This window comes from Erythrolamprus reginae, chromosome 2, assembly GCF_031021105.1.
Source record: "Erythrolamprus reginae isolate rEryReg1 chromosome 2, rEryReg1.hap1, whole genome shotgun sequence".
Lineage (NCBI taxonomy): Eukaryota > Metazoa > Chordata > Lepidosauria > Squamata > Dipsadidae > Erythrolamprus > Erythrolamprus reginae.
Genome location: NC_091951.1, coordinates 11,782,132 through 11,807,426, shown reverse-complemented (window position 1 = coordinate 11,807,426; position 25,295 = coordinate 11,782,132). Strand labels below are relative to the sequence as shown.

General features: G+C 48.3%; 3 protein-coding genes across 4 annotated transcripts in view; 2 read left to right on the top strand and 1 right to left on the bottom strand.

The window, feature by feature from the left end:
- The window catches only part of LOC139159726 (class I histocompatibility antigen, F10 alpha chain-like), an 80,220-nt gene that overhangs the window by 54,099 nt on the left and 826 nt on the right, over window positions 1-25,295 (top strand). The window lies entirely within an intron of this gene.
- Window positions 1,649-25,295, top strand: part of LOC139159733 (major histocompatibility complex class I-related gene protein-like) — a 24,473-nt gene continuing 826 nt past the window's right edge. The window contains exons 1-8 of the mRNA XM_070737093.1: window positions 1,649-1,801; window positions 6,370-6,645; window positions 16,887-17,162; window positions 18,424-18,705; window positions 19,437-19,535; window positions 20,007-20,039; window positions 20,730-20,762; window positions 25,013-25,046. Coding sequence (XP_070593194.1) covers window positions 1,732-1,801; window positions 6,370-6,645; window positions 16,887-17,162; window positions 18,424-18,705; window positions 19,437-19,535; window positions 20,007-20,039; window positions 20,730-20,762; window positions 25,013-25,032 — 1,089 coding nt within the window. The 5' untranslated portion in view covers window positions 1,649-1,731 and the 3' untranslated portion in view covers window positions 25,033-25,046. The remainder of the gene's footprint in view (window positions 1,802-6,369; window positions 6,646-16,886; window positions 17,163-18,423; window positions 18,706-19,436; window positions 19,536-20,006; window positions 20,040-20,729; window positions 20,763-25,012; window positions 25,047-25,295) is intronic.
- LOC139159716 (tigger transposable element-derived protein 1-like) overlaps window positions 13,051-25,295 on the bottom strand; it is a 23,251-nt gene continuing 11,006 nt past the window's right edge. For both annotated transcript variants that reach the window (XM_070737060.1, XM_070737059.1), the window contains one exon: window positions 13,051-14,523. In XM_070737060.1, the coding sequence (XP_070593161.1) occupies window positions 13,382-14,523 (1,142 nt within the window). In that variant the 3' untranslated portion in view covers window positions 13,051-13,381. The remainder of the gene's footprint in view (window positions 14,524-25,295) is intronic.

Here is a 25,295-nt window from a genome sequence, read left to right as displayed (position 1 = left end):
AAAGGTTTTCAAAGATTTATATTCTTTTATGTTCTATACAGTATTTTATATTCCGAAGCTATTAAGCTATCCCCTCCTACATGCTCTGTGGATAGGTGACTGCATAAGAAATATATAGTCAACCGAATTTGGTAATCACAATAACAACTGCAATTTTAGTCCAAGGAGTCTCCAGAAGAGAGCAGCTATCTTAGTTTCTGGTGTGAAAAGAGAAGAGTTTGAAGCTTCCTAAAGATTCACAACTACACCAGAAAATAAAAGGAAATAGGGAATTTATATACTGTATTTGATACCTCTGACATTTTTCCATAGAAAGACATGTCTTCGCTTTGAAAATGCTGCAGAAAAAGCCTTCAAGCATTTTTATGCAGAGGAGAGTTCATTTGGGGCAGTGGTGGGCTCCTATGGGTATGGTCAGGTTCATAGTACCGGTAGCAAAAGTTTGGTCAGGTACGCAGAACCGGTGGCAAAGTTTTGATTTTTTTTTTCTTTTTCCCCCTTCTGGGCTCTGGGCATGTTTTTCCTAAATGAGGTTGAATGTATATAATTTTAGAAGAGCTGTGTGTGTGTGTGTACATACACTTTATAAAGTAGATAATCAGGGGTGGGCTACTGGGGGGGCAGAACGCAGTGGGGTAGAGAAAATAGAGCTCCACCCCATAGCATCCAATTTGCACTGAAAGATGTTGAAAGAAAATGCATAAGCCACTCTCACAGTGTGGTAGTAAAACATTTGGTAGCCCATTATTGATTTGGGGTGTCTGAGGTAAAACACAGACTGACAGGGCTGGAAAGGACCTCAGAGATCATCTAGTCCAACCCTCAGATCCAGGCAGGAGACCTAATACCACCCCAGTATAACAGTTCTCCAGTCTGTGTTTGAAAACTTCCAGTGATGGAGTTCTCACAATTCCTGGATGTCAGTTATTCCACTGATTAATTGTCCTCACTCTTAGGAAATTCCTCCTTCCTTCTAGGTTGGATCTCTCTTGTACAAGCTGCCCCCCCCCCGTTGCTTCCTGTCCTGCTGCCTTGTGCTTTGGAGAAGAGATCGATCCCTTCTTCTCAGGGGAAGCCCCTCAAGTGCTGGGAGACAGTTATTATGACACAAACACCCTCCCACACACACACACACACAAATTCTTCTGTTGGATAGGCTGGCCTCCCTAGTTCTCTCAATGGTTCTCCATCCCATTCAACTTTCCTTCGTCGTCTTTGTTGCTCCTCTCTGCACTCTTTCCAGGGTCTCAGCATCTTTTGGGGATCGTGGAGACCAGAACTGGACCAGCAGGCAAAGAGGAGCCTCACTAGTGCAGGAGAAACCAGGATGATCCTTTCTCGGCTTCTTTTGATGTTGTTGCTCCTCTGTTGACAACAAGACTGCGTTGCTTTTTGGCAGCTCCACCTGATCCCCCACTGCGAGGGTCTCCCCTCCCCCTTTCCTGAGCCTCTCCCCCCAGGCCCAGGGAATCTGCTCGCTTCTCCCAGCCCCTCCTCCTGTTCCTCTCTTCCCCCCCCAAGAGGCGGAACCCCTGGATATAACTTTCATTTCCTCTCTGGCCGGTTGCGCCTGGACGTCTGCCTAGCAACAATGACGACATCGCGACATTATTTTTCTATTGGCTGAGCTTGCCCAATCGCCGCCATTTCCTGGATTGGTCACACGGGGCGAGTCTTTGTTTGCCTGCGACTTTTCCGGAGGGGGAAGTGGTGGTTGAGGATCGGGGCAGGATGGCTCTGCGCAATGCGCCTCTCTGGCTTCTGGTGCTGCTGGCGGTCGCCCTCCTGGACAGCTGTGAAGGTGAGTCCCTTTGGGGCCTTCGGGGGTTCCTGCCTCTCTCCCCCCCCCCCCCCAACAAAGTTGATTCTCAGAAATAGAATCCTGATTCGTTCCTCTTTCCTCTTTCTAGTCCGTTTCCCCTCCCCCCCCTCTGGCCACTTTGAGATTCGGTCCGAAAGAGTTGAGGCTTTGGGGGTCCTCCGTTGCCTCTGCCCCCACCCGCCCCCAGGTGAGCCCTTCTGGGAACAGGACAACGTGGCCCCTCCAGATATCAGTCAAGCCCAGATATATAGAGCCGGGGTGGCGCAGCAGGTAGAGTGCTGTACTGCAGGTCACTGAAGCCGACTATAGATCTGTAGGTCAGCGGTTAAAATCTCATCACCGGCTCAAGGTGGACTCAGCCTTCCATCCTTCCAAAGTGGGTAAAATGAGGACCCGGATTGTGGGGGCAATATGCTGGCTCTGTTAAAAAGGGCTACTGCTAACATGTTGTAAGCTGCCCTGAGTCTAAGGAGAAGGGCGGCATAAAAATCGAAGAAATAAAGAAATAATAAGTGTATCTGGGTGCCCTAAGAGCAGTTCTTTCCCTCCCCCAAAGTGGAGGTTGTCGGAAAGCAGCGTTTGCTGATGATCACATCAGTTAATTTAACTTCCTGTCTGTCTTTGCCCAACCCCAAGTTTGCCTGGGCCCTCTTTATTTATTTTATTTAATTATTTATTTGTTTAGTCGAGTATGTATTGGTGGTATATACATGATACTAGTAAAAGAGAAACATTAGGACAGGGGACGGAAGGCACTCTGGTGCACATCCCTTACTGCCTCTTAGGAATCGGGAGAGATCAGCAGTGGATAGTCTAAGGGTAAAGTTTGGGGAGTTAGGTGATGATACTACAATGCCTGGTGGTTGTTGTGGTTAGCTCTGACCCAGCTCCTGCCCCAAGGACTGTGGATGTGGGGGAGACATCCACATGCTGCAGGCCTGTTTTGCCTCCCCCCCTGGTGGAATCTGCTGATGAAGGCTCCTCTGACCAAGAAGACATGAGTGACAGGGAGGAGGAGAGTGTGGCAGACAGCTCAGAAGGAGATCAATTATCTAGCTCCTCCTTGGATTCAGAACAAGAGTTAGTGATACAGCCACGCATGCGGAGAGCGATGCATAGGCAGCAACAACGGAGAGATTATTATCAAAGAAAATGAGGCCACCTGTGGTTGGGTGGGGCTGTGGTAATTAGTGAGGCTGCTATAAATAGCAGCCTGTGGGTTTGGCCATTGTGGAGGATTATCTGATTGTTGTGTTTCGTGACTGCTTTACTGACTTTGACCTTTTGTGTGCTGATTGTTCCCCGCTTTGAAACTAAACCAGAGCAAAGTGTGTGTTTCACTTTGTGAAAGAAGAAGGACTGTGAATTGCCTCACAGCTGCAAGCTAAGTATCACAGAACTGATAAGGGACTTGTACAAATTACCAGTTTGTTTGGAGACGAGTGCTCTTTGCTATATCAAAAGAGGGCTTAGGTTAAGTGAATTTTCATTATAAAGAACATTGTTTTGAATTTTCAAACGTGTGTGTGTCTGAAATTTGTACCTGTGAATTTTTGGGAGGATTCTACCAGAGAGCCCGACAGAACAGTGGTGAGTCAACTACTTGTTTACTAAAGTCGTATTTCCTGCAGTCGCGTTTAGAATGGTTTACTTTACGTTTGTATCTGTTGTGTGCTCGTGTTTGTTGTGGTTGAAACTGCAGTAGTCGTTGACAGGAAGGACATTGCAGCAGATGATTTTATGGGCTATGCTTAGGTCGTGTTTAAGGTGACGTAGTTCTAAGCTTTCTAAAGCTAGGATTGTAAGTCTAGTTGCGTAGGGTATTCTTTTGTGAGTGCAGGCTCTTCTAGTAAAGTATTTCTAGATGTTTTCTAGAGTGTTTATATCCGAAATGCAGTGTGGGTTCCAGACACTTGAGCCATATTCAAGGATTGGTTTGGCAAAAGTTTTGCATGCTCTGGTTAGTAGTGTGAGATTATCGGAGCAGAAGCTTAGGTAGGATTAGGTTAAAAACTCTTGAAGCCTTTTTGGTAATGTGTTGCAGAGGGCTTTGGCACTTAGGTCATTTGATATGAGTATTCTTAATGTCTTTTAGGGAGTGAGGGTTGTCTGTAAGGTCTTGTTTATTAAGTTTGTATTTGGTGTTCTGATTCTTTTTGCCAATATGTAGGTCAGAACATTTTTTGGTTGAGATTTGGAGTTAATAACAACAATAATAATAATAATTAGATTTATTATTATTATTATTATTATTTATTGGATTTGTATGCCGCCCCTCTCCGCTCCAGATGTTTGACCACTCAGACACAAAGTCAAGGTCTTTTTGGAGAATAGTTGTGTTATCGGTGGTGTTGAATCTTCGGCAAAGACAACACAGTTGCTTGTAATGTGATCGCAAAAATCATTTATATAGAGTATGAAGAGTATTGGTCCAAGTACGCTGCCTTGGGGTACACCGCTCTTATCCGGAAAAGGATTAGATATGACACTCCCTATTTCGACAACTTGTGGTCTGTTTGATAGGAACGCAGTTATCCAACTGTGGAGGGATCCTAAGATGATGTAGAATTTGAGTTTTAGAAGTAGTTTGTCATGAACCACTGAGTCGAAGGCTTTATAAAAGTCAACGTAAATTGCATGTATTAATTTGCCCTGATCGAGATGTGTAGTCCATATGTTTTTGCAGTGAAGGAGTTGCAGGTTGCAAAATAATTTTTTTCTGAAACCAAATTGTTTGTTAGATATCAGGTTGTTAGTTTCAGGTGGAGGGTAATTGATTAGTTTATGATTGATTCCATGACTTTGCATGTGACGCAGCATAATGAGATTGGTCTGCAGTTTTCAACTAGACTGGAATCTTCTTTTTTGAAGATGGGGATGACCTTTGCTTGCAACCATAGTTTTGGTAGTGAGCTGGTCCTGAATGATTTTTTAAAGATTATGCTTAGTGGTTCAGCTATGGCTATGGAGTGCTTTTTTAGGAAGTATGCACATAGACCATTAGGCCCAATTGATAGAGAAGGTTTAAGGTCGCATAGTGCTTTTTCATCATTGTCTTCTGTGAAGTCTATTTGGGTTAAGTCGTCGTGAGTGTTTGAGATGCAATTAGGGAATTTGGGGAATGAGCCGTTGCTGTTTAGAAAGACTGAGCCAAATAATGCTTTGAAGAGGTTAGCTTTGGGATGCTACAATGGTCATAAGTGTGAAAAATGATCATAAGTTACCTTTTTCAAAGATGATGTAACTTCGAAAAGTCACTGAATCAACTGTTGGAACTGGAGGACTACCTGCACACCACATCACAGTGTTTTCAAGTCCACTAAAAGAAGCTGAAAATGTCAGCCTAAAAATCTGGGTCCTCATTTTACCAACCTCGGAAGGAATCGACGTTGAGCAGGTCAGGATTGAACTCCTGGCTGTGGGTAGATTAGACTGCAATGCTGCATTCTAACCACTGGGCCTCCATGGCTCAAGGTGTGGGGTTGAGTGAGTCCACTGAGTCCTGGGTTCAAAGCCAATTCCTGTTCAGATGCCTAAACTCTGGGATGGGAGGGGGAATTTCTGAGTGGGGGGGAGGAAGATCCAGGGGGGCTACATGGAGTCATTCCTGATCCCTTCGTTACCCCCTTTGCCTCTTCATAACTCACAGGCAAGTAGTTTGGGTTTCCTGTAAGGATCCCACAGACTTCGGTCTCACCCGAATACCTCCCCCCCATTTTATAACCCCCCCTCAAATCTGCCCCTATTAACAACCCATGTCGGGCCTCAGAATGTTTTTTTCCCCTTCTTGGGGGGACCAAGTGGGGTTTCCTTCTGCATTTTTAGCTTCTGAGGATGGAGCCCCTCTTCTTCCTGTGGGGCCCCTGCAGCCTCCTTGGGGCAAAGGCTGAGCAATGCAAAAGGGGGAGGGGGTGGAGGGAGGTCTTGCTGGAAGGGGGGGGAACAATTGGAGGAGAGCACAAAAAGTTTGGGGATCCTGCTCTCTCTTTGTCTCTGCTTTCATTTCTTTTCCTCTCTTCCCCCAACACTTCAGGCCCTCCAGAAGATGTTCCTTTGTCTCTTGGTCCCTTTCTCTTTCCAGCTTTTTTCTCCTCTCTCTTCCATCATCTCCCCCTACATTTTCTCTTCTTATTCCTCCTTCCTTCTTTCTTTTTTCCATATCTAGAAATGGGGCCTTCCATGCCCCATGTAGCATCAGGGTCCTTGACTGAAACCCCCTCCTAACTCTGCTCCTCTGGATTCCTTCCAGGCGCCTCCTCCCATTTCTACACCGGCATCTCAGAGCTCAGTCAGGGGTTGCCCCACTTTGTCGAAGTGGGGTTTGTGGATGGTCAGGTCTTCGTTCACTATGACAGCCACAGCCAGATGCTCCTTTGCCTCTCGGTCACTCCCTCTTTCAACCCTATTTCTCTCTCCCATCATCTTCCCCTTTATCTTCTCTTCTTCTTCCTTCTTTCCAGACCTGGGAATGGGGCCTTCTGTGCCCCATAGAGCATCAGGGTCCTTGACTGAGGCCCCCTAACTCTCCCCCTCTGGATTCCTTCCAGGCGCCTCCACCCACTCCATGAAGTATTTCTACACCTCCATCTCGGACCCCAGTCAGGGGTTGCCCCACTTTGTCGAAGTGGGGTTTGTGGATGGTCAGGTCTTCGTTCACTATGACAGCCACAGCCAGACGTTGCAGCCTCGAGTCTCCTGGATGGAGAAGGTGGGGAAGGAGGATCCCCAATACTGGGAGAGAGAAACTCGGATATCTCGTGATGAAGAGCAGCAGTTCAGAGATCATCTGGAGACTCTGAGGAATCGCTACAATCAGAGTGAAGGTGAGTGATGGGTTGGATGACTGGCACCATAGCAAGAATGATAGTGACTGTCTTTTAAAATTAAACTGGAATCTTAGACTGTTAGTTTTAGCTTAAATTTGATTTAGGATATTTTGCACTGTTTTTTATATGTTGTAAGCCGCCTTGAGTCCCCGGAGAGGGGTGGCATATACAGTGGTACCTTAAGATACGAACCCCTCGTCTTACGAACAACTCGTGATACGAACCCGGGGTTCAGAAAAATTTTGCCTCTTCTTACGAACTTTTTTCGAGTTACGAACCTGCGTTCGGAGACTGCTGGGAAGCCCCGCGGCTGTTTTAAAAGGTAACAGCCGGGCGGCGGGGCTTCCCAGAAGCCTCCCGAACGCCGAGGCAAAATTTTGCTGAACCCCAGGTTCGGTTCGGGAGGTTGCTGGGAAGCCCCCCAGGCAGACTGCGACCTTTTAAAACACCCGCGCCGCTTCGCAGCTGTCTCCCGGAGCCGAACAGCAAAGCCTGAAGCTGAACAGCAAAGCCGAACTTCCGCATTCGGCTCCAGGAGACACATGGGAAGCGGCGCGGGTGTTTTAAAAGGTCGCAGCTGGCCTGGGGGGCTTGCCAGCAACCCCCGAACCCTGGTGTGGGGGGGTGCTGGCAAGCCCCCCAGGCCGGCTGCGACCTTTTAAAACACCCACGCTCTTCCCTCACCCCCGCCCCCGCAAGGCATCGCAGCGACAAGCGGGTTTTTCCGACGCGGGTCTTATGCGCCCGAGCCGGGTTTCCCCCCACATCCGGGCCCACGCACCTGTTCCAGCGGGCTATTTTCCGCCGGTAGTAACGCAGCGCCTCCTGCCCGTTGAGCAGCTTCTCGGCCGGTCTCTCGGGGGTGCTGTAGAGCGGGTGCGCAAATAGCCTCCTCAGCTTGGAGTGGGGGGGCCTGGCTGCTCAGGTTGGCGGGCGCCCGAGTCCGGAGCTTTGGACCGGCGGCGACGGCGGCTTCTTCGGCGGGGCAGGAGCAGCGGGGCTCAGCCGTCTCCGTGGCCGGGACCGAGGCGCCGCCTCATTTGGGGCCAGAGGTGGAAGTAGAAATCGGCGCTGAGCAGCGCCCCGAGAAGCAGCAGAATGAGCAGCCGGTCGCGCCGGGTCCCCAACATGGTCAGCGCCGGCGGCTGGGCGAGAAGCAGGCCGGGCGCGAAGGCAGCGGCGCACGGGCGATGCCGGGCCGTGGGTGGGAAAGGAAGGCGAGCCACGCGCCTGTTTGGCCGCGAGAGCCCGGGCGAGTCCCGGCAGGGCCTCTGCCCCGCTGCCGCCACAGGAGCAGGTGGGGGAAGCCGAGGCAAGGGAAGCAGCAGGCAGCGCCCCGCTTGTGGCCGAGAGGCGACCGGCTGCATCTTTGCCCGGTGGCCTCTCCCGAGTAGGCAGACCGTGCCGCCTCTGGAAGGATGGACGCGTTGGGTGTTTGTTTGCATCACGTGATTGACCGGGTGAAATAAAAGATCTAAAAATCCCTTGTCTCCCCAACCCGGATTTTTAGATCTTTTATTTCACCCGGTCAATCACGAGATGCAAACAAACGCCCAACGTGTCCGAAAGCCAGAGACTTTGGCTAGAGGTCTCTCCGACGAGCTCCGGTTCTCGTCGGAGAGACCGCTTGCCAAAGTCTCTGGCTTTCGGACACGTTGGGCGTTTGTTTGCATCTCGTGATTGACTGGGTGAAATAAAAGATCTAAAAATCCCTTGTCTCCCCAACCCGTATTCAATCCGGGTTGGGGAGACAAGGGATTTTTAGATCTTTTATTTCACCCGGTCAATCACGAGATGCAAACAAACGCCCAACGTGTCCGAAAGCCAGAGACTTTGGCTAGAGGTCTCTCCGGCGAGCTCCGGTTCTCGTCGGAGAGACCTCTAGCCAAAGTCTCTGGCTTTCGGACACGTTGGGCGTTTGTTTGCATCTCGTGATTGACCGGGTGAAATAAAAGATCTAAAAATCCCTTGTCTCCCCAACCCGGATTTTTAGATCTTTTATTTCACCCGGTCAATCACGAGATGCAAACAAACGCCCAACGTGTCCGAAAGCCAGAGACTTTGGCTAGAGGTCTCTCCGACGAGCTCCGGTTCTCGTTGGAGAGACCGCTTGCCAAAGTCTCTGGCTTTCGGACACGTTGGGCGTTTGTTTGCATCTCGTGATTGACTGGGTGAAATAAAAGATCTAAAAATCCCTTGTCTCCCCAACCCGTATTCAATCCGGGTTGGGGAGACAAGGGATTTTTAGATCTTTTATTTCACCCGGTCAATCACAAGATGCAAACAAACGCCCAACGTGTCCGAAAGCCAGAGACTTTGGCAAGCGGTCTCTCTGACGAGAACCGGAGCTCGTCGGAGAGACCTCTAGCCAAAGTCTCTGGCTTTCGGACACGTTGGGCGTTTGTTTGCATCTTGTGATTGACCGGGTGAAATAAAAGATCTAAAAATCCGGGTTGGGGAGACAAGGGGTTTTTAGATCTTTTATTTCACCCGGTCAATCACGTGATGCAAACAAACGCCCAACGCGTCCATCCTTCCAGAGGCGGCACGGTCTGCCTACTCGGGAGAGGCCACCGGGTAAAGATGCAGCCGGTCGCCTCTCGGCCACAAGCGGGGCGCTGCCTGCTGCTTCCCTTGCCTCGGCTTCCCCCACCTGCTCCTGCGGCGGTAGCGGGGCAGAGGCCCTGCCGGGACTCGCCCGGGCTCTCGCGGCCAAACAGGCGCGTGGCTCGCCTTCCTTTCCCACCCACGGCCCGGCATCGCCCGTGCGCCGCTGCCTTCGCGCCCGGCCTGCTTCTCGCCCAGCCGCCGGCACTGACCATGCTGGGGACCCGGCGCGACCGGCTGCTCATTCTGCTGCTTCTCGGGGCGCTGCTCAGCGCCGATTTCTACTTCCACCTCTGGCCCCAAATGAGGCGGCGCCTCGGTCCGGCCACGGAGACGGCTGAGCCCCGCTGCTCCTGCCCCGCCGAAGAAGCCGCCGTCGCCGCCGGTCCAAAGCTCCGGACTCGGCCACCCGCCAACCTGAGCAGCCAGGCCCCCCCACTCCAAGCTGAGGAGGCTATTCGCGCACCCGCTCTACAGCACCCCCGAGAGGCCGGCCGAGAAGCTGCTCAACGGGCAGGAGGCGCTGCGTTACTACCGGCGGAAAATAGCCCGCTGGAACAGGTGCGTGGGCCCGGACGTGGGGGGAAACGCGGCTCGGGCGCATAAGACCCACGTTGGAAAAACCTGCTTGTCGCTGCGATGCCTTGCGGGGGCGGGGGTGAGGGAAGAGCGTGGGTGTTTTAAAAGGTCGCAGCCGGCCTGGGGGGCTTGCCAGCACCCCCCCGCACCCCGAACCCGGGTGCGGGGGGGGGTGCTGGCAAGCCCCCCAGGCCGGCTGCGACCTTTTAAAACAGCCGGAAAGCCGTTTTTTGGGGGGGGTTTTTTTGGTTGCACGGATTAATTGACTTTACATTGTTTCCTATGGGAAACAATGTTTCGTCTTACGAACCTTTCGTCTTACGAACCTCCTCCTTGCACCAATTAAGTTCGTATCATGAGGTATTACTGTAAATCCAAATAAATAAATAAAAACCCACCCCACCCAGGAACCAGAGGGGGGAGAAAGGGGGAGTCCCTTCAAAGGGAAAGGCTGCTTCCACATCTTTTAAAAACTCTTTTTTATATGTTTATAACTGATGTGGATGATTTCTGTCCCCGACCAATGAGGATAAATCAGTTTGTTGAAGTTTATGAAAAGGGAGCTGTAAATAAAATAGATGTAGTTGTTGATCATAAGGGGCAAACAAATAATGAAAATAATGTTCTTTGTGTAATCTGCACAAATGCTCGAAGCTTGAGCAAAAAGCTCTGTGAGTTAGTGACCTTAATATCTAGAGATAATTTGGATCTGGTTGCCATAACTGAGACATGGTTTAAGTACTCCAATGAATGGGAAATATCCATACCAGGATATACATTGTATAGGAAAGATAGAGAGAAGGGGAGGTGGAGTAGCCATTTATGTTAAGGAAAGTCTAAAAGCAACACTAATTCAAAATACATGTAAGAACTGGAGACTCTCTGGGTTTGCATACAAACCAATCCCTTTTAATAGGAGATGTTCATGATGATTGGAGTATGGCCAGTGTTGTGCCTATCCACAAGAAGGGCAGTAGAGAAGAAGCTGGTAACTACAGGCCAGTTAGCTTGACATCAGTTATAGTTAAAATGATGGAGACTCCACTCAAAAAGAGGATAAATAAGCACCTAAAAACCAATAACTTATTGGACCCAAACCAGCGTGGCTTTACTGAAGGCAAATCATGTCAGACTAATCTCATTGATTTCTTTGACTATGTTACGAAGGTGTTGGTTGAAGGTGGTGCCGTGGATATTGCCTATTTGGACTTCAGCAAAACCTTTGATACAGTTCCACATAAAGAGCTGATAGATAAATCAGTGAAGATTGGACTTAATCCCTGGATAGTTCAGTGGATTTGCAGCTGGCTGAAGCGTAGACATCAGAGGGTTGTTATTAATGGCGAGTATTCTGAGCAGAGACAGGTTACAAGTGGTGTGCCACAAGGGTCTGTTCTGGGTCCTATTCTTTTTAATATATTTGTGAGTGACATAGAGGAAGGTTTGGTAGGGAAGGTTTGCCTATTTGCCGATGACTCTAAAGTGTGCAATAGGGTTGATATTCCTGGAGGCATCTATAATAAGGCAAACAATTTAGCTTTACTAGATAAATGGTCAAAGCAATGGAAACTGCAGTTTAATGTTTCCAAATGTAAAATAATGCACTTGGGAAAAAGGAATCCTCCCCGATTATTGCGAGGGTTCCGTTCCAGGACCCCTCGCAATGATCGGTTTTTCGCGAAGTAGCGCTGCGGAAGTAAAAACACCATCTGTGCATGCGCGATCTTTTTTTTTTTTTAAGGCCGCGCATGCGCAGACGGTGGGGCGATGGCAGTTCGGAGGCTGGCAATGGTTATTTTTCATGCTGGCCACCCCCTCCAGTCCAATTTTAACCTGGTTTTTTTGTGCTCTCAAGTTGCTAGCTCTCAGTGAGGACACTTGTCACTTCTGATTTCCCATTCCAATTTGAACCTGGTTTTTTTTGCCCTCTCAAGCTGCTAGCTCTCAGTGAGAACACTTGTCACTTATGATTTCCCATTCCAATTTGAACCTGGGTTTTTTTGCCCTCTCAAGCTGCTAGCTCTCAGTGAGAACACTTGTCACTTATGATTTCCCATTCAGATTTGAACCTGGTTTTTTTTGCCCTCTCAAGCTGCTAGCTCTCAGTGAGAACACTTGTCACTTATGATTTCCCATTCCAATTTGAACCTGGTTTTTTTGCCCTCTCAAGCTGCTAGCTCTCAGTGAGAACACTTGTCACTTATGATTTCCCATTCAGATTTGAACCTGGGTTTTTTTGCCCTCTCAAGCTGCTAGCTCTCAGTGAGAACACTTGTCACTTATGATTTCCCATTCCAATTTGAACCTGGTTTTTTTTGCCCTCTCAAGCTGCTAGCTCTCAGTGAGAACACTTGTCACTTATGATTTCCCATTCCAATTTGAACCTGGTTTTTTTGCCCTCTCAAGCTGCTAGCTCTCAGTGAGAACACTTGTCACTTATGATTTCCCATTCAGATTTGAACCTGGTTTTTTTTGCCCTCTCAAGCTGCTAGCTCTCAGTGAGAACACTTGTCACTTCTGATTTCCCATTCCAATTTGAACCTGGGTTTTTTTGCCCTCTCAAGCTGCTAGCTCTCAGTGAGAACACTTGTCACTTCTCATTTCCCATTCCAATTTGAACCTGGGTTTTTTTGCCCTCTCAAGCTGCTAGCTCTCAGTGAGAACACTTGTCACTTCTCATTTCCCATTCCAATTTGAACCTGGTTTTTTTTTTTTTTGCCCTCTCAAGCTGCTAGCTCTCAGTGAGAACACTTGTCACTTATGATTTCCCATTCCAATTTGAACCAGGTTTTTTGGCCCTCCCAAGTTGCTAGCTCTCAGTGAGGACACTTGCCACTTCTGATTTCCCAGTCCAATTTGAACCAGGTTTTTTAGCCCTCCCAAGTTGCTAGCTCTCAGTGAGGACACTTTCCACACTTCTGATTTTCAAGTCCAATTTGAACCAGGTTTTTTGGCCCTCATGTCCTCCTTCCATCCCTCCCTCCTTCCATCCCTCCTTCCTTTCGTAAAAAGCACCTAAACAATGACAGAATAAAAAACCCCAGCCCTCACCTGTGTTTGAATTTCATTCACTCAGTCATTCATTCATTCTTCTCTATGCCACTCAGTCCCAACACTTTCAACCCACAAATTACCATTTCCCATCCCCTTAATGTACTGTACTGTACCTCTACCTGTACCTGTACTGTACACATTGAATAACACACTTAGTCATCCTGATAGAAACAATAACTATTTATTTACATTTTTACATTTTTTGGGGGGGGTTAGCATAACTAGGATAAATCGGGATCTTCTTCTATCACCATGTCTACAATGGATGCTGCAGGTGATGGTGTGGCAGACCTCTTGGTTTTCGTGACAAACATAGTTATGGGCAGTTGTTGGCGCGTTTTCTTTTGCTTGGCTAACATGGCTCTGTATGGTGCAATGGTGTTGTCAAGGGAGGCCTTAAAGTGTATAGAGCGAGTCATGTTGGGATCCCAAAGTTCCGCCATGCGTTGCAGATGTGCAGCAGTTCTGTTCATTTCTGCAAGCCGCTCAACCGTTAGGCCACATCTTCTTCTTCCTCAGATTCTTCAGCTCCCTCTACCTCCTCTTCACTCGCTGACCTGGTCAGCTCCTCCAGATCTTTGTCTGTCAGCGGTAGGCCATGCTCATCAAGCAAACCATTGACTTCCTCTGGTGTCATGTCAACGAAGCCTTCTCCACCCAGTGCCTGTGCCAGCTTCACAGAGTTCTGGACTGCAGCATCTTGAATTTCTTCGGGAGCAAATCCCCTGTGATAATTCACCACTTCTGGCCACAATTTCCTCCAGCAGGCATTCATTGTCTGTGACTTCATATCCATTAAGGCACTCTGAATGTTCTTCAGACAAGATGCAATTGTGTACTGACACCAGTAGGCCTTCAATGTGAAGTTTTGATCAGCATCCATTGCTTCCACGATGCTTCCAAGAGAATTGCGCGTGTACAGTGCCTTAAATGCGCGGATAATACCTTGATCCATCGGCTGGATAAGCGATGTGGTGTTTGGTGGCAAGAATTCGACTTGCACCCCATCATGTTCATGTGCCAGGTCATCATGGCCTCCAGCATTGTCCATTAGGAGAAGCACTTTGAAATTGAGTCCTTTGGCAGCCAAATAATCCTTCACCTGTGGGATGAAGCACTGATGAAACCAGTCCCGCGTGAGGGGTTTTGTAATCCATGCTTTAGGATTATGCATCCAGTACACTGGCAATGCATTCTTATTTCTGTTCTTGAGGGCTCTTGGATTTCGTGACTTATAAATTAGCCATGGCTTCATCAAAAAGCCTGCTGCATTCCCACACATGATCAAAGTCACCCGATCTTTCATGGCCTTAAAGCCAGGGGCTTTGGCTTCATCTTGCATCAAGAAAGTCCGTGAAGGCATCCTCTTCCAGAACAGGCCTGTTTCGTCCATGTTGAACACCTGTTCTGGAAGGTAGCCCCCTTCTGCAATTAGATCTTTAAACGTGCGCCGGACAAAGTTTTCAGCTGCACCTGTATCTGCTGAAGCAGCTTCTCCATGCAATGACACACTTTTCAGGCCATAGCGCCGTTGAAATCTGTCAAACCACCCTTTGCTTGCTGTGAATGTGGCTGGGGCTGAAGAAGCAGAAGATGTTGATGGCTGGGGGTCATCAGAGTCAACAACACCTTCATCTACAGAGAATGACAGGAAAGGGAGAGAGAAGTGACTTGAATGAAAGCATACAGTCCTTCCATCCCTCCCTCCCTCCTTCCATCCATCCCTCCCTCCTTCCATCCTTCCCTTCTCTCCCTCCCTCCTTCCTTCCTTCCTTCCATCCCTCCCTCCCTCCCTCCTTCCTTAAAAAACACTTAAATACAGTATGTAATGACAGAATAAAAAACCCCAGCCCTTACCTGCGTTTCCCTCATCTGCATCGCCTCCTTCTGTGTCTTCAAGACGGTTGTACAATTGCTGCGCCTTGGTTCGTATAGTGTTCGTATCCAAAGCAATGCTCTTTTTGCGGCAGTCTTGTACCCACACAGACAAAGCAGCTTCCATCTTCATAAGGCGTTTGTTTCTAGGGTTCACTATTCTTTTTGCAGCCTTGTTGAATGATATCAGAGAAGTTTGCCTTATCTTCTTCTCATCTTTCCTAATGTATCGCACAGTCGATTCGTTGATCCCATAATGCCGACCAACCTCTACATTAGAACGTCCCGCTTTCAGCATGTCCAAAAGTACAATCTTCTCCTTGATTGTCAGCATCTTCCGGGTCTTTTTAGCATCGCCGGCTCCACTCCGGGTGCAACGTTTAGGTGCCATCTTCCACGAAGTCTTCACAAAGAGCTCCAAGAAACAGATCCAAGGAACAGATCCAAGACACAGATGCAAGACACGCAAGCTCCAAGAAACGGCTGCAAAAGTTGCAAAAGTTTCCAAGCAAAGCAAAGCTGAGCAAACAACACTGATTGGCCGAGATTTCTGTCCATCAGCAATGACAACGGTGATTGGCTGAAATTTTGCTGTATCACCATTGTCGGGCAAACTTATTGCAATGGCAAAGCTGATTGGCCGAGATTTCGGCCAACCAGCAATGCTACACGTCAGTTTGGTGATGACGCATGACGTCATCGGGCGGGAAAAACCACGCACGTATTTTTAATTTTTTTTTTTGAAAAATCGCGATATAGCCTGTATAGCGTTTCGCAACGATCGAGATGGTATCAATTGCTGAAAAATCGCGATTTAGCCCGTTCGCAATGATCGGGATCGCGATACCCGGGGGATCACTGTATTGTATTGGTAGTTCTGTGTTAGCAAAAACTTCAGAAGAGAAGGATTTAGGGGTAGTGATTTCTGAGTGAAAAGTGCCGTCAGGTGGTAGGGAAAGAAAGAATGCTTGGCTGCATAGCTAGAGGTATAACAAGCAGGAAGAGGGAGATTTAAATATGTTAAAGGGTTAAATAATGTTCAGGAGGGAAGTGTTTTTAATAGGAAGGGGAACACAAGAACAAGGGGGCACAATCTGAATTTAGTTGGGGGAAAGATCAGAAGCAACGTGAGAAAATATTATTTTACTGAAATAGTAGTAGATGCTTGGAACCAACTTCCAGCAGACGTGGTTGGTAAATCAACATGCCTGGGAAAAACATGTATCCACCCTAAAATAAAATACAGGAAATAGTATAAGGGCAGACTAGATGGACCAGGAGGTCTTTTTTTGCTGTCAATCTTCTATGTTTCGATGTTTCTAAAAGGCTGGTCAGTATAATTCAACTGTACCTCCAGGTGAATTTTCCCTTAGATTTGTGGGTTCCTGGCGTTGTTCCTCACTCTCAAGCCCAAACAGTAGTAAAAACATTTCAGGATTTCCTTTTGGTTTTTTCAAACGTTCACATTTGTTTTAAATCCAAGAATCTGGTCACTTGAAGTCTAAGTATCTTCTCCAGGGCCTTGCAAAAACTGTGAAATTCAAACTCATTTCAAAGGCCAATAACCCTTCGAGTGTCCAGATCATACTGGGCCACTTGCTGCTGTTTCTGAGGAAAATATTCCTTTGTGGCCCTTCAAGTCTTCATTCCTACATTGCACTAAACCATGGTTTGTTTCTGGTTAGCCCAAAGTGGGAACCGGCCCTCGTGACTTGATGTGAAAAATGGACCAAGATTTATGGTCACAGAGATCCCTGCAAGCTTCTATGTAGATCAACCACCAGATTCTCAGTCCTTCTTTGCAGCCGCAGATCCAGGCTCCTGTTCCCTCTCTGGGATCCCTTCCTTTCCCCCCAGAGGAACAGCAGAGAGAAAGATGGAAGGATCTCCGTCCCTCTGTTTCTTTTTCCACTCCTCCTTCTCTCCGTCTCCCTTGGGATCCCCTGCTGTTTTTCCAGATTCCCTTTTCCTGGGAAGGGAGGTTAGTGATGGGGGCTTCCTTTCCCTTGAACTCTAGGGAGGAAATGGGGGTGTCAGTGCCTCTATCAAAGTCCCTGCAAGAAGGGGGGCAGCTATGTCTATCTTCAGGACTATGGAAACCATCCTTCTGTCTTGTCTTTCAGGCCTGCACACATGGCAGAGGATGTATGGCTGTGAGCTCCGGAGAGACGGGAGCAAACGAGGGTTTGAGCAGTTTAGCTATGATGGGAGGACCTTCCTCACCTTCGACAAGGAGACCCTCACTTGGGTGGCTCCTGACCCCCAAGCCCAGATCACCCAGAAGAAATGGGATGGTTTAACAAGAAGCAATCTGTATTTGAAGGCCTACCTAGAGAAGGAATGTTTTGACTGGATAAAGAAGTACCTGTCCTATGGGAATGAGATGCTGCTGAGGACAGGTGAGCATATGAATGGAGACTGGACTTTCCTCCTTTATGGCCGGATCTCTTGGACACATTCAGCCCCTTTGAGTCCCTGGTCTGCAACCTGTTTGCCCTGGTGGGAATCCTCCCCCCCCCACTTCCAGCCTCTTTCCAGGACACGGGAAGCCCTGATTGGTTCTCACTACCAGGCAGCCATTCAGTGGACCAGGAAATGCAGCCTCTGCCTGGCAGGTGTCTGGGTGGGTCAGGCAAGAAATTCACTCTGAATAACTCTGCTTCTCCCCACATCCCATAGGGGGCTTCCTCCCTGCCTTATTTATTTATTTATTTATTTATTTATTGGATTTGTATGCCGCCCCTCTCCGTGGACTCGCATCTGATGGTGCATCTTCCACCCCCACCACTAGAGGACTCCACTTCTACCATTAAGAAGACATTATCAATGCCCTCACGGGCAACCATGGCCATGGATGAAGGGTTTATTTTCTTTCTTTCCAGGCGGCTCAGGGGGTAGCAAAATTTCTGTCAAGCGTCAAACAGGGGCCTACGATTCTCAGTGAGCCTTTCTCAAAACACCCTCCCCACCTTCAGAAATACCCCCTTATAAAGTCGGGGACTCACATTATAATCTTTTCCTACGATTTTTAAATTAATTTACCATGTAGAACACCCCTCCCCACCAGTCTACCCCTTGATGATTGCCAAAAGTCCCTCCCTGCCTGGGGAAGAGGACCCATTCTCTCTTCCCATTGACATCATTCTCTCTCTGCCCCCCCCCCTTTTCAAAGACAAGATCCCTTTTCCAAATTGATCAGTGTGAGATTCCCTTTGATCTCTCTTCCCCTTAAAATTGGGGTTGTGTCCCTTGGAAAGAGGCCTGGAGCAGCCTCAGATTCAGGGGAGCAGAAGAGGATGCAGAAAGTAGAGAGAATCGTCTGTGTTGTGGCTGTTTTGAGAGGGACCTTAAGAGACCATCTCCACTCTCCCTCCCCTGAAGGGAGCAGCCCAAGATCAGCCAGAGTTCAAAGCAGACAGAGAGGAATTTCCTTGGACCCTCAATTTGCTGCCGGAGGTTTTTCAGGCTGAGTCCCTGGGAAGGACTCAAAATCAGGAGTTCTTGTGGTTGAGTGTTTTCCAGATTCGGAGCATTTCCCAAAACCCCTTGAGATGCTTCAGGTGTGGAGGGGGAAATAGGGGGAGAGTTTCCTGCCCCTGATTTTCTCACCCACCTTTCAGTCTCTGGAGGGGCTCAGAGTCAATTCCGGTGTTTCCGCAGAGCCTCCAATGGTGACGATGAGCAGCAGGACGGAGGTGGAGGATGGGATGGAGACGCACATCTGCCGGGTCCACGGCTTCTATCCCAGGGAGATCGATGCCTACTGGACGAGGGATGGGGAGGTCTGGCTGCAGGACACCTTCCATGGGTTTCTGACCCCCAACGTGGATGGGACTTACTACTACTGGATCAGCATCCAGATCGACCCCAAAGAGAGGGGCCGCTATCGGTGCCACGTGGAGCACGACGGCCTGCAGGATCCTCTGGACTTGGAGCTGAAGGGTGAGAGGCTGCAGGGAGGGAAAGGCCGGGCTCTTTGGCAGCCTGGAGGGGGGTGGGAGACAAATCTGGCCCCAGGTGTGTCCAGATGTGAACATACCCGAGCTTTAATTTCATTTATCGTGTTTGAGGTTGGCGAAGCTGTAGGGATCAGGCCATAGAACTGACTTCACGTGATATTAAGGAAACTACAGAATCCCATCATAATACTTGTCCGATCCTGATGAAATGCCCTTAGATCCTCTCTTAGGTCTTCCTTGTTTCTTGCCTCCAGCAGAAAAGCAGCAATTACACTGAGCACCAGAAATAGATTTGCTTTTGTTTAGAATTTCTAAAGTGGCAGAATCAGGAGGAGTCTGGTAGCCCCTTTTCTGAAGGCAAATTTTGGCTGGACTGATGGACATCAGGAGTCAGAAAAGAGGCTCCCAAGTCTGAGCTTTTTCCCATCAGAGACTAACAGGGTTTCCTTCTATAATGGTCAAAAGGTCACTTTGTGTTGCTGCTCTAAGAAAGAGGTTGCACATTATTTTATGATACGATATGTCAATTCCTGAGGCTCAGCATAAAACCCAAGGAAAAAAGCCGTTTCTCAAGGAACTCTGCATATGCTCAGATGTTTTTCTAATGTACACTGGATTTCCAAAGTTACAAAACTCAAATTGAAATTTTTTATTGATGATTGTCACCATGATACAGGAAATAATCAAATTTAATTGCTCTTTCTCCCAATTCAGAATTCACCGATTCAAAATCCAATCTTGGGCTCATCATCGGCTTTGTTGTGGCTGTTCTGGTTGTGGTGGGTGTGATTGCTAGGATTGTGGTATTCATCAGTAAGTATCCTTTTGGGGGGGATGATGGAAGGAAGATGGGGAGCTTCCCCCCAAGTCTTTCCCTTTGGGGAGCTCCTTCTGGGCCTCCTTCTGTCCTGTTGTCCCAGCCTCTTGCTGGGACTCCAGTCTCGGTTCAGCTGAGTCTGAGGTTCTTCTGAGTTGGGAAGAGGCATCCCAGTTCCTTTGTCCCTCTCAAAGGCTTTGATCAAAGAGCAGCAGAGAAGGATTTCCATGGGAACCTCCCTCCCCTCCCAGCTGCTTCCCCCAATTCCCCTCCCTCCATCTCGGAGGCAGCAGGTCTCTCTTGGGGCGAATCAGGAGATACATCTGTATTTTGAAGATCTTTCTGTCTTTATAAATGAGACAAAGCGACTGTGAAATATCTCCTGGGGTTCTTCCTCCTACTGAGGGAGAGTTTGGATGATCTCTGGTGGATTCTTTCAAGCTTTCACTGATTATTTTTCCTTGCAGAGAAACGTCAGGATGGCTACAAAGCAGCATTAAGTGAGTGAATTGTCCTCTTTCCATGTAATCTCCAACTTAGAGCAGGGACCAAAGGCTCCATCAGTTGAGGTGTGTGTGTGTGTGTGTGTGTGTGTGTGTGTGTGTGAGAGAGAGAGAGAGAGAGAGAGAGAGAGAGAAGATGAGCCCCTTCTTCATTACAGCCAGGCTGTTTTTGAAGTCCTCAGGGAGAAACATCTGGGAGAAAGAACCTTGAAGAAGGTGAGAAGATCCAGCTGGTGGAAGGTCCCTCTGACTGAGAACATGCTCTTTTTCCTAAGTAGGCAGAAGGGAAAGGCTTGGCCAAATGAGAGTCAAAAGCTCCATGAAATTAGGCCTTAAAAGGAGGGCATTTTGAGAAAAAAGGAGCTTTGAGGGATGCCAGCTGGATCTCCTCTTGGTCTCCCATCACAAAGGCTCTCTAAGTAAGAACTGATTACAAAAAGAAACTCTGGATCCATGTGTATCTTTTTACGTCAGCTCTGCCTTCTGGCTTTGGATGATGTACATATGGATTTTAAGAATTATTTATGATGCGTTTTAGCCAAAGCAATTTGGTCCAAACTCTCTCCATGTATTTGTGAATCTTCGATTGTGTGAGAGAGAGAGAGTGAGAAAAGGAAGGAGGGAGGGAGCTGGAGTCAGAAAGAGCTGAGCTTTTCACCATCTTTTTTTCTTTCTTTTCTTTTCCAGGAAGTGGGGACAGCTCCAGCAGTTCAGACCAGGGTAAGTCAGAGCAAGCTCCTACTGCTGCTGCGTGTGTGCTATTTGTTCTGCAGATGAGAAGGGAAACTCTCCCTGTTGGATTCAGGCAGGAGAGGCAGTCCAAAGTCTTCATGGTGGAGCCTTGGCCCCCATTCACAGAGGGGAAGTTAGAACTTTGCTGTCTTCAATTCCAACCCAAGCATAGTACATAAAATCACCTGCTACAACATCATTCTTGTTAATTAATATTTCAGCTTCAACCAAATCTATATAAAAGCACACAATACATATAACTTATGGTAAACTGCCCCATACTTGATTGCAGAAAATATGACTGCAATAACAGAGTTAATGCCTGGAATGCACTACCTGATTCTGTGGTTTCTTCCCTGTTATGCCGGACTATTAGCAATTAGCCCCTAGTAAGTTCAGAATAAGTTTCAAACACACAACCAGCTGTAAATCCACACAGAGCAAACACCAAAAGTCCTCAAAGCTCTTTGACAATGAAATATACAAAGTCCTTGAACACAATGAGCTTGCTACGCTGTTGCAATCTTCAGAATTTTCTCTTTCCAAAACTGATAAACGCCCATAGCCCACGCTTCCCAAAGCCCTTATTTATCATTAACTCATTAGCATATTACCCCTTGAATAGATGTACTCTCCTATCTTCTGAAATGCCTGCGCAACTGTTCCCTTTGTGCCACAAGCCTGCGCACATGGGTATCCACAAGTGGGTCTTCTTCCGAGTCTGAAGATTCCCTAATTGGAGCACTGACTGGTGGGCTGGCTGCACCCATCTCCCTATCTGTCTCCTCTCCCCCACTGTCTGCCTCTGATTCAGCTGGCAACAAAACAGGTCTCTGATAAACCGCAGATTCCCATAGATCAACATCAAAGGCCGCAGCTGCAGGAGCTGGCCCAGAGCCAACCACAACATTCCCCAAACCACAAAAGCTTTAACCTTGGGCTGTCTACTGTCGGCCTCACCCCATTCCTAAGAAGTCTAAGGGGCGTGCATAATTGCACCAATGTGCCTACCAGGCCTGTCCAAATGATCCCTTTTATTTGTGTCCATTTCATGTACAGTGATACATTGTCTTACAAACTTAATTGGTTCTGGGAGGAGGTTCTTAAGGTGAAAAGTTTGTAAGACGAAACAATGTTTCCCATAGGAATCAATGGAAAAGCGATTAATGCGTGCAAGCCCAAAATTCCCCCCTTTTGCCAGCCGAAGCACCCGTTTTTGCACTGCTGGGATCCCCTGAGGCTCCCCTCCATGGGAAATCCCACCTCTGGACTTCCGTGTTTTTGCGATGCTGCAGGGAAATCCCAGCAGGGGAATCCCAGTATCGCAAAAACGAGCGCTTCGCTGGCAACGGAAGTCCAGCGGTGGGGTTTCCTAGCAAAGGGAGCATCAGTGAAATCACAGCATCGCAAAAACACCAAAGTCCTCGAAACCCCACCTCCAGACCTCTTGTGTTTTTGCGATGCTGTGATTTCACTGAGGCTCCCCTCGCTGGGAAATTCCACCCCCGGACTTCCGTTGCCAGCGAAGCGCCGTTTTTGTGCTGCTGGGATTCCCCTGCTGGGATTCCCCTGCAACATCACAAAAACATGGAAGTCTGGAGGTGGGGTTTCCCATGGAGGGGAGCCTCAGGGGAATCCCAGCAGCGCAAAAACGGGTGCTTCACTGGCAACGGAAGTCCGGAGGCGGGGCATCCCAGTGGCGGTGGTGGGTTTGTAAGGTGAAAATAGTTTGTAAGAAGAGGCAAAATAATCTTAAATCCCGGGTTTGTATCTCGAAAAGTTTGTATGACGAGGGGTTTGTAAGACGAGGTATCACTGTATTAATAACCATGTTTATACCTATATCTGTTATCTCATACATGCTTGACAAAATAATAAATAAAAAAAAGAAACAGGGAAACCACTGGCAATGCTGTGATCGCTAGTGGTTAGAGAATTCTTATGGCGGCATAGCTGCAGTGGTGGGCAGGACCCGGAACGGTCGGAAATGCCATTCTGGCGGTGGAAACGGAGTGTGTAGCTTTGCTTCATTGCCGCCAAGCGTGCATGTGCCATACAAGTGCAACCAGAGAGATTCCGGTAAAAAATGACTGGTATTTTTGCTTCCGCACATGCGCGGAAGCAACGAAACCAGAATTTTTTGCTGCCGGAAGGACGTCCGCGTGCGAGATTTTGGCTGAATCACTGCGGCGCCTAGAGCAGCAGCTGGCAAAAGCAGCCTGCCTGAGCTCCGGCCATGTGCCTGCTCTCTCGCGCTGCAGGAGAGAGAGATGCCTGCAGTACAGGAGAACACAGAGCAGGCCACATGGCCAGAGCTCAGGACCACCCGGCCTGCATGCTCTCGGTGCCCCTGCAGGAGGTCACTGGAGCAGGGTAAGAGCCGGGCGGGCCACTGGCAGCGTGGCAGGTGGCAGCATGGCAGAGTGGGTGGGAACCACCATTAGAGGCGCGGGGGGGGGGGCAAATGGTGATGGGCAGTGGTGAGCGGCCACTTACCTTGTTTTTGCCAATTTCCGGGTTCTTTTTTGATTTGATTTGATTTTTGATTTATTGGATTTGTATGCCGCCCCTCTCCGGAGACTTGGGGCGGCTAACAACAATAATAAAACAGTATACAAAATAATCCAATAGTAAAAACGATTAAAAACCCATTAATATAAAAACCAAACATACATACAGACATACCATGCATAAAATTGTAAAGGCCTAGGGGGAAAAAGTATCTCAGTTTTGCTCTGCACATGCGCGAGCTTGCGTGTGCGCACAGGTGGCGGGGGCCCACTCCCTGCCCATTCTAGTAGGGCCGGGAATGGTAGCCCACCCCTGAATAGATGGCACCTGCCTGACTGGAAAGCTGGGTTTAGGGTTTGGCCTCAATTGATACCCCAGGCAGGATTGGTGGGGTTACAGTGACCCTCTGAGAATCTCTTCTGGCACATGGGATGTTGCCACCCCATGTTTCTGGCTGTGACTCCCTGATTCTGACTCTGGGCTGACATTATGGGCTTTTTGCTACTGTACCAGCCCCCCTGATGCATGGCCACCTCCCTGCCTCAGCTGCTGGGGGTCATCTCGGGGTTGACATGGAGTTGCCCAGGATTATGGTCCTGGAAAACCTCAATCTGCCGTCCCTGGGTTTGGCCTCAGAAGCAGCCTAGGAGATCATGGCTACCATGATGTCTGTGGGCCTCTCTCACATCGTCCTGAGTCCGACTCGAGACTGCAGTCACACACTGGACATGATTTTGTTGTTGGAGCAATGGCTCTGATGGCGGAATCTGGTTTTTATTTATTGTTTTAAATATTCTACATGGCATTTTATTGAATTTTACTGTGAGCTGCCTAGAGTCACCTTAATGAGATAGGTAGGGTGGAAGCTGAATTAATGCATTAATAAAAATTCTGATGATTAATTATGGTCATTGTTGTGTTTGGGCCTGGGCCAGCCGTTGCTCCCACAGATGGGAGAGACGCGGCACAAAGTGAATGTGAGAGCCTGGCTGACAGCCAGGAAGATGTGGCAGAGGGCCAGGAGGATTCAGCAGACAGCCCAGGGGATTTGGCCTGCAGTCCCTCGGACAGTTTGTCCGTGCTCAGTTTGTCTGCAGAGCAATATATTTATTTACGTAACCGAAGAGCTATGCAACGAAGGGATCGCTTTAAGAAGTATTATAAGTCATTATAGGAGCACCTGGGCTGGGTGTGGTTCCCTTAATGAGGGCTAAAGGGATAAAAAGGGAACAGGGGCCAAGGCAAACTGTGGCTTGTTTTGTGGTTCCTGTTTCGAAGTTTCTGTGCCGTTGGAGTTTTCAACCCAGCTTTGTCAGACAAGTGGGAGGTGAAAACTCTGGGACTTGCTGTTCGCTTCCAAAGATTCAAAAGGACTCCTGAAGCATCGTTGCTCATTCCAGGTTGTCTTTGTTTGTTTTTTCCTGTGGTTTTTTTGTATGCAGCTGAAGTAAGCCTTGCATTGTTTTTCAGACATTAAGAACTGTTTTTTGAGTAAGCTATTTTTGTTTATCTAATACAAGTTTGCTGATTAGCAGAGCACATGTGTGTTTGATTTCTTTTCATTGGACTATTACACATTGCTGAGCCAGTCAGGCAGAATAGTAATAAATTAATAAAAATCCTTTAAGAAGTTTGTGAAGCTGAAGAGGTTTAATGGTGAAGAGAGATATTTGTCCCCCTCACAGGACAAGACGTTGATTCATTTTGTGTCTTTCTCTCCAATCCAGGGAGCAACCTGTCCATTTAGCAGCCCCCTTGCAGGTGAGTGCAATGGTAGGGGCCAGGGGGAGGCAAAGGGAGGGAGGGGAGGGCTTTGGAGTCCAAGGACCTAGTGAGGGTGAAGATACTCTGGAAGTCCCTCTTCTCTCTCCTATTCACAAACACTGGAAGGGAAGGGATTTGGGGGAGAGGGCTCGGGGGAGGGGTCTTCCTGTCCCTAAACTCTGATCCTCTGGCTGCTCTCAGGCTCTGTGACTGTATGAATCCAATTAACCCTTGGATACTTTCTCC